Source organism: Quercus lobata, chromosome 11 (assembly GCF_001633185.2).
Source record: "Quercus lobata isolate SW786 chromosome 11, ValleyOak3.0 Primary Assembly, whole genome shotgun sequence".
Lineage (NCBI taxonomy): Eukaryota > Viridiplantae > Streptophyta > Magnoliopsida > Fagales > Fagaceae > Quercus > Quercus lobata.
Genome location: NC_044914.1, coordinates 30,144,675 through 30,153,755, shown reverse-complemented (window position 1 = coordinate 30,153,755; position 9,081 = coordinate 30,144,675). Strand labels below are relative to the sequence as shown.

The following is a 9,081-nucleotide window of genomic DNA, read 5'->3' as shown; positions in this document are numbered from 1 at the left end:
TCCATAACAAATTATAGGTAGTAAGTTATTATTGGTTCTAATTTGAATCCAATATTGAATTTTTTATTTTTTTATTTTTTTTGCTTACCAATAACAATTTTTTACTTAATATTTGTTGTGAAAGTGTTATGAATATAGTTTTTTTTTTTTTTTGGTTTAACCAAACAACAGATTGTACTGAGCATAGTATGGGCCTGAGTGAATTAGGGCGGGTTGATCAGTTACCAAGACGAGTAGTTTCTGAAGCCCATCAAACCTCCTTGGAAGCTAAGTCTAAAGACACCTGGGCCACGCTTGGGAACCAGATAAAGTGGTTTTGTTTGAAAATGAAAAGGCCCAAGTATCCATTCATGAGTATGACGGATAAGGATGGCCTAAAAAAGTAGTTGGACCCTTAGGGCATTCACAATGGAAATTGTAAATGCCATATGTTAGCAATATTTAGTATCAAACCTCAAAAGTACTCAACAGCTAGCCTGCTAAACTTGTAAAATTGTAAATTTTTTTGGCATTGTGCTACAGTACCATTGTAAATATATGATTGTACTGTAGCACAATGCCAAAAGATTATATTAATATTTTATTCCAAAATATAAGGCTTTTCTCTCTCATTCACACGGTCTCTCATCTCTCTCTCCATCGCTGAAGCCTCACCAATATGCCATCATTTCAGTCTCGCCACTCGACACCACAACGACCCGATGGTCCAGCTTCCCGATCTCAATTTGGATCTCAGACGGCGGAGCTGGGTGGGCCACGATTTCCTGGATTTCTTTGGAGATTGGTAGAGTTGTTGTGGCAGCTGGGTCGACGATGGAAGTGGGTTTGGTGTGTTGGTGGCGGCAGCGGTGGTGGTGGCGAAAGGTGATGCAGAGAGAGAGCATGAAGCCTCACACGGTCTCTCATGTCTCTCTCTCCATTGCTGAAGCCTCACCAAGATTAAAAAATAATATTTTAATAAAATGGTAAAAGAATAGAGTTTTGGGATGTTGGGTGTATTGTAAAATGGTATAGTATAATTGATAAATTAGATTTTTAAGATGGTAAAATAGAATAGGATAGCATTTCCCATTGTGAATGCTCTTACAAGTTAAAACAATACCAATCCCTCCAATGTTTTTTTTTTTTCAATAGGACCAATCCATAGTGTCATACATAGCCACCAAAAGACTCAAAACTTAGATTTGATTTTTCATTCTTTTTTATTGTGTACCATATCATGTTGTGTATTAATAAATAATATGTTTTTGAATAAATAAAAAATTGCCAAATAGGTCCTTATGAAATTTATCTAAAGAAATAATATCATTTGTAACTTGACTTTGTGAAAATCGAGTTTTAAGTAAAAGTTGACTTTCCAAAAGTTGAGTTCTATGCAACTACCTGCTAATGTGGCATTTTAAAAAACACTCGTCCCATTAAACTCGAGTTGCGCAATTCTTTTTTCCTAAGAACTAAAGTTTATGAAAATTGGGTTCAAAAATTAAAAATTAAAAAATACTAGGAAAACTCAAGTTCTAACACGACTAGTGAGCTGCATTGAACTCATGGCACCTGCAACTAAATTTTATTATACTCAAGTTGCACTGAACAAAATTTTACTAAGAACTTGAGTTTATAAAAAACAAGTTCATTGCCAAAAAAAATTTTAGAAGGTGAAAACTCGAGTTCTATGTAACACAATAGTTAAGCTAAGAAAAGTTAATAAGGAAGTTGAGTTTTATAAATTCGTGTTCCACTTAGAACTTTTGAATCTGTCATCTCCTTTGACTTTTCTTCTGTTCTAGATCATTTTTGTATCTCTTCTCACATCAACTTGTTTCTTTTCAACTTATGTTTATTTCTCACCTTTCAATTCATTCAAAACTTCTTATTATTCCTTTGAGCCATTGGATATCTCAATTTACATGCAAATAATCTATATATCTTAGTCAATTCTTTTCTTAGATCTAGTTGATATAAGTTATCATTTTTTATATTTTTATTTTTTTTATACAAGATAGAAATTCTACTCTAGTATAATCTAAAGTATATATGTGTGTGAAACTCTTTTCTGGAAACTCGAACCTCAGCCTTTGCCCCCCATACCCTACAAGCACTTATACTTGTGGAGTAATCATCGCGTCAAAGGTGTGCGGTAGTAAGTTTTCATTTCTTAGATATATAATCATACAATCACATTTTTATAGTGTTTATGTCATATTAAATAGTTGTAATAGAGTTGAAATGTTGACGATGTGCATGAGTTTTGAATGCCATGACCTTAAATGGCTGTGGATTTTTGTATTGTGTATGTAATGGGTAATAGGATCCATGGAGAATTCCAAACATCTAGAGCAATTTCATTCTCTATTTCTAACACACCCCCTCACTCAATAACTCTCTTTTTCTTTTTCTTTTTTATTAATTTTTTTTTTTTAAATCAAGAATTGATTTCCATTTTCCACACCCAAGATCCTTGTTTTGGTTTTGGAACATTCCAAAGTTGTTTCCCCTTTAGGTATTTGGCTGAAAGTAGATTAATGCAATCTTATCTTCCTTTTTGATTATATTCCAACCCAATTTGGCAATGACTGCTGCGTTCATATGTTTCATTCTTTTAATACCAAGGATAATGGGTATGCAAATCAATCCCACATGCAAATTAAAATATATTTGCAGACTGTATAATTCTGATATTTTACGGACTTTTGCATTAGTTGAAAGTTGAAACAAAAAGGTCTAGCAAAATGAAATGCTTTATTCATCGTAGTGGATCATTCATGTCTACACTAGTATACTATTTTCATCCAAGACGATCAAGCCATACAGAGCAATTGGGTGCAGGAGATTTCGTTAAGTCAGTTCAGGTCCCACTATCATTCACAGAGAGAGAGAGAGAGAGAGAGAGAGAGAGAGATGCTAAATAAAAACCATTCATTAAGGGAAAGGAATGGAACAGAATCAACTCTACGCTATATGCACCAAAAAGGTTCAACATTAACAAGTTACCAACTTTTGATCAAAATTCTATATGACACAAATTCAATTTATGGTTCAAATACTAGCGGGGATAACTAGATCAAGCTCAAGGTATGGCCCCAAAAAAGAAAGACAACATTTCCAAGAGATGTGGCAAAAATTGGGCAAACATGCTTTTGCCAAAATCCCACAAGCGGGGATCAATTAAAAGTTGAAACAAGTGCAGTTAACTCCGAAATCCAGACTTGAAGTCTAATGATGATCAAGCCAAGCTGAAGCTTCCAAGGAAGAATGTTAGAAAGGAGATGCTTGCAGGTAGAAATTTAAGACCTGAGACATAATTAAATGTCTAGTTCCATTGAAAATCAAGGAGTTTGAGTTTCTTACCATGTTTATAAACTATATACCCCGGCGATATTCTAGCTGTTTGGTATTCTCTAGCATTATCTGCCAACAAAACCAATAGAAAAATCCAATAAATCCTCATGACTGATAAAAAAACAATTGAAGCAATATTACCTCTGTATAGATGTCATTCAGCATTGATCAAGTACAGAGGTCACTCAATATATTCTAACTAAATCAAAAACAGTGTGAAGGCCAGCATTATCATTGGCTACCAAAACAAAAAAATATGTACTTACTTCTCTAATGTAATTTGCTATTGCTTTGCAGCCTTCAATTGCAAGTTGCATCACATTTTCAAAAATGTCAATTGGTAACTTAGAATCCATCTGCAAGAGAACAAAAGACATGAGTGCTCCAAAAAATATATTTATATATTTACCTTTCTTGGGTTATGCTGCTAAATCAAACAAGGAAAACCCTTAATGGCAAAGTAATAGGGATGCACAGAATGATCAGTATTAATTGAACTGTTGAAACTAATAAACTGCAAAAATTTCAAAAACATCACCCAAACTTCAAGGGGAAATAAGTTTTACACTTCAAAAACACTGCAAAAGCTGCATCACACAAATCAATAAGGCAATTAATCAAAAGCCTAATACCAAATACTCAGGTTGAGTAAATAGATCAGTATAATAATCAAGGTAGGTTAAAACAAGTTCTAAACATTACAAATCCTTGTAGGGCAAACAGGCATGGGAGAAGCATATATCGCATAAACCTTGGCCAAAAACAGTTCAGCAATTGGTGGCTAGGGATTGAAATGTAGGCAAAAAAGTTAAAGTGGGGAGAGAGAGAGTTTCAATTTCTTTATATGTGAGGCTCAGAGCTGTTTTGAAATCCAAATGCAGAAACTTTCAAAAGCACAAAAGCACTGAATGAGCCCATTATGTCAAACATCATGAAATTTTAGACCTGTAAGAGGCACTGAGAAGGATAAATAAGAGTTGATTTTCAAATGTAACCTGAAGAAGAGTCACTTTGTCCAACTTAGGTAGAAATCCCACGGTGACATCAGGACCTCCAGCACTATCTTCTACATAGTTCAAATCTGTTTGTATGACAATTTTCAAAATAAGAATTCATTTGGAACAGCAACAATGTAGATGTACCAAGAAACCAGTAAAAAAAATAAAGGCATGTAAATTTACCAAGCAGAGGAGTGCTATTGAGATATCCAGAGCTACATGAAGTAACAAGATCACGCATTGGGATCCCAGCATCTGCAAGGGCTAAAGTTGCAGCATTTATACATGCAGATCTAGTTCCTGCAGAAAACAAATTCCCAGCTCATGAGTAGAATTCAACATAACATTTTAGGTCCATTTGATTACATATTCAACTGGTATTATGTACTCAGACTCATGAGCTGTCTTCCATATATGCTTACAGTGTGTCCTTATTTTCTTATTATTATTATTATTATTATTATTATTATTATTTTTATTAACAATAAGCGTCTGCAGTGGCAGCTTAATTCTTAACCAAACACTGGCTAAGAATGGCATGAAACACATATGGGAATGCATCTTACAACAAGAATGTGTGCCAAAGTTTCTATCTATTATCTTACATAGTAACTTCTCTAGAAGCCATTATCTTAAAAAAGAAAAGAAATAAATAAGACCTTCTATAAAGATAAAATGGACAGAAGATAAATGAAAGCATACCCACACACACACACACACACAAACACAAAATGAGGGAGACAGAAAGGGCATGAATTCATGAATTAATTAAAAAGATAAAGATACGAGCTGATGATCGGTCGGGAGTAATCAGTGCATAGGGATTCATTTGAATCTCAACTTACCACCATCTGCTTGGAGCACTTGGACAAAAATATCTATCTGCAGGATTATAGACAAGGTTTCAGAAAAGAACTAAGAATTAAATATTCATTTAGGAAATGTTTCCAAGATGCTGGAACAGAACCTGAGACCGAGGCATCAAATGTGTCAATATGCAAGCTTCCATGGTCTGGCGAATTACCAAAGATATCTCCGTGGATCGTCTGAGTGCAAGAAAAAAACTTGTATCAACAACAGAGCAAAAGATCAAACATATGCATGCCAAGAACCTTGTAGCTCAACTAACACCTCTTAGTGTTTCCAATGGAGGCATCTAGGGTTTAAATCCCCCCTCCCCAACAAGCGAATTATCTAAAAAAGATCATTCATATGCATGTCGTATTCTGATTTTGGTGATGCATCAAATTTCATGATGGATAGGGATTTAACAATGGCCAATAAAATATTTACTTTGAATCCATTCAACCAATCAAAAAATTAAAAATATTACAAATCTAATAGGTAGCCTCATTAGCCATTAAGAACAGTAATACCATTGCCAAGGTTATACAAGTTTACAAGGCAATATCATTCTTCAATTTGAACATCTTCTTACAGTGAAACCAGATAATCTGAATGCCTAGCATCACGATCTGGAAATTATACTATTAACTGGAATAATGAAATTTATGCGCAAAGTAGATAAAGACACAAGTTAGAATCATGGATTGTCAATTAACATCCTCCTCCTCTCTCTTTGGCCACTGGGAGTTCATCCTTCTTGCCAATTGTAAGAGCATGCAAGCAGAAAAAGAAATAGTTCACAAAAAGCTTTAACTCCAGTAAGCCTACGAGCACCAGCTCTAATGGCATCTCCTCCTGTGATCTATATAGGAGGCAAGCAGGCTGCCTGATGCAGGGCATTTCAAGTATCTATATCTTAATCCTCTTGTAACTAATTAGTTACTTAGATGATTGCTTAAGCATCAGCCAATAGGATTTAGACACATGTCAACCATCTAGAGGTTGTCAATGCCAAACAACTTGTATCAGTAGGAGAATGTAAGCACTTGGTAAATAAGGTTTTTTTTTTTTTTTTTTCATGTGAATGAAATAAGCATTTGAGAGATATTCTTGAAGAACTTTGTGTTCTTTGTAGAGGTGCCTAACCACCTATCAATTTGTTCTAAGGAATTCACATCCCATTTAGTTCTAATTCATATCACATCCCATCATCCTCCCTACATCACTGCCACCAAGCTAAAGCATATATTAACCTTACAACACATATCAGAAGCAAAGGCAGCGTAGAATATCTCCATCCCTCTTGGATGATTAAAATCAAGACAAGTTTTTGGTGCTTGTCAACTATATAAGTTGGTATTCCAAGTAAAAGTGATGCATAAGTAGGCATTTCTCATTTTTTATTTATTTATTTTTATAATGAATATGTCGAATAGTACTTCTAGAGACAAGTCGATGGAGTCCTAACTTATTCAAAATTATGAATACCGTACTGACACAATTTTAGTTCATCAAACTACCAACAAATAATAGTTTTAGACTTTCACAAATTATTCAGCCTGTCTACAATTAGATAAATACACTCCCCTAAGAATCAGAGTTTACAAAATGTAATTTCTTTATGCATTTAAAACAACATATATAATAGCGCTCGCTTTTTATGTATAGACGATACGTGCAGCTTTCTTCATAGGAAAAACCTACTGATTGAATTATGGCAATGTAACAAAATAGGTGACCTAATACAATGAAAAAAGAGGATTACCTGTCACCCTTTGGTTTTCTCATGCGATCCCCGGTACTAAAATTAGCCATGCTATACTCACAGCGCACCTGAAACATGAACATACACGAATAATACGATTAGAAAGCGACGAATGCATCTATAAACAAAAAAGAAAAAGAAAAGTGAGTTACCAGTGCTTGGTCATTAATTTGTTGAGTCCTATTTTGGACCTGCAAAGGAGCATACATTATTAATTAAAAATGAATCAGATTGCAAAATAAACAAAGACTGGGTTTCTCAAAAAAGTAAAAATGCACCTCTCTAGGGCCATATACTGCAGCAATGACTTTGGTGTTACCCATCTCAAACACGGCGGAACTGAAATTGATATAATAAAAGCATTAGCATGCATAGTTAAGAAACACAGACTCTTAAGAAACAGAAAGCCCAAGGCACGTACCCGTCAGCTTTGGCTACAGCACCAATCTCAGCTCGAATTTGTCTCATCTGTCGTCAAAAAATAAAAAAATAAAAAAAAAATGAACAAACTCCATGAGAATAAGCGAAAACGAAAGCGAGAGAGAGATAACATACTTCCATGGGACGGCGACCATCTAATCGAAGACCTTCAGGGCTTACAAACTCCATCTCTATTCTCTACTACCAGCCAAGGTTAAGCTTGTGCTTGTGCTTGTGCTTGGGGATTGCAACGGGAACTCACAAGAGAAGAGAAGTGGTGGGACTCCAGCAAATTCCCAAATCTAAGCAAAGGCCGCCAGGGCAACAAACCACACAATCTAATCTAAAAATCTTTCCTTTAAACGACGCCGTTGCTATTAATATAAACTTGGCTAATACACTATTTTTGATCCCTACATTTTGGGATTATAGTCCATTTCGTCCTTTTTTTTATTTATTTTTTTTTATTCTACCAAAAAAAAAATGCCACCTCAGCATTAAATTGAAAAAAAATACTCTTAATTTAAAAATAAGAAGAAAAAAAATGTGGAACACTGCCTGAGTTTCTTGAATTTTCTTTAGCAACCAAAAACAAAAATGCAAGCCAAATAATTGGTAAAGTTCTTTACTTTTCGAGTTTGTTATCTGGGTGCAAATTTAGGTATTTTTTATCCTTAAGCCTAGCATTCACAGCAATGGTGCTATATAGGTATAATGATATTTTTTAGCTCTCAAACACCAAAAAACCATGATGTAGCAGTGCACATCTATCTTTAGATGTGCACTGTAGCTCAAAGCTAAAAAAAAAAAAAATAAAAAAAATAAAAAATAAATAAATAAATAAATTATTACACTTCTCTCTCCTCTCTCATTAAAATAATCCTTTCCTTTTCTCTCTCTCTCTCTCTCCGGCTTCTCTTCTTTCTTCTTTCTTCCTCAATTTTTTTTTCTCTCTAGCTCGCCGGCCAGCTCCCTCACCGCCGACCTATTCCACCAACCTATGCCAAGCCCCATCACCGATCTCCCCAAGCCCCATTGCCCAGTCTGTGCCCTTCCGCCGGCCTCAACGTCATCGGCCCAAGCCCCAAACCGCCGATCCACGCCTCCGCCCAGTCCTCCAATCAGACCCATGCCATCTCTCTATTCTCTTTGTTGTGATTGAGTTTGTTTGTTTGTTTGTTTTTTTAATGTATTTTCATATGGGTTTGGTGGCTGTGGTGGTGGTGGTGGTTGATTTTGGCTATGGTAGTGGTAGTGGATGATTTTGACAGTGGATTTGTGGATTTTGGTTGTGGTGACCGGTGGCGATGGGGTTGTGATTGTGATTGTGGTTGGGGTTTTTTTTTTTTTTTTTTTTTTTTCTATGTTGTGTTGTGGTTGCCAAAGTAGAGTGGTGGTTGTGGTCGGTGGTGGTGGTGGTGGTGGCTGTGGTTGTAGCTGATGGTAGAGGTGGTTGGTGTTGTGTATGTATTTTTTGGTCAGTGGGATATATTATTTTATTGTAGTGGTTATATTATTTTATTGTGATGTTTATATTATTTTATTGTGTTGAAAGCTAAAATAGATCCACTGCTGTAGTATGTGTGTAGGTAAAATAGATAAAATAACTTTTATTGGTGCTAAATAGTTAAAATTATAGATCCACTGTTGTGGATGCTCTTATGATCTTCTTCCCCGTCAACCACTTCCTTGGTTCCTTAACTCCATTCGGTG

At 35.2% G+C, this 9,081-nt stretch overlaps 1 protein-coding gene across 3 annotated transcripts; it reads right to left on the bottom strand.

Annotated features, from left to right (window-relative positions):
• Positions 1–2,933: 2,933 nt before the first annotated feature.
• Positions 2,934–7,706, bottom strand: LOC115969305 (exosome complex component RRP41 homolog). 3 transcript variants are annotated; one of them, XM_031088928.1, is made up of 12 exons: positions 7,504–7,706; positions 7,370–7,416; positions 7,227–7,287; positions 7,101–7,139; positions 6,949–7,016; positions 5,305–5,383; positions 5,183–5,219; positions 4,521–4,637; positions 4,335–4,420; positions 3,606–3,695; positions 3,349–3,408; positions 2,934–3,239 (listed from the first exon to the last, which is right to left on the bottom strand). In XM_031088928.1, exons 1-11 carry the CDS (start codon positions 7,555–7,557, stop codon positions 3,361–3,363), a joined length of 726 nt encoding a protein of 241 aa, XP_030944788.1. In that variant the 5' UTR covers positions 7,558–7,706; the 3' UTR covers positions 2,934–3,239; positions 3,349–3,360. The 3 variants fall into 3 exon arrangements, with proteins under 3 accessions (XP_030944788.1, XP_030944786.1, XP_030944787.1); XM_031088926.1 differs by having other exon boundaries at positions 2,934–3,233; positions 7,504–7,705; XM_031088927.1 differs by having other exon boundaries at positions 2,934–3,408.
• Positions 7,707–9,081: the final 1,375 nt, after the last annotated feature.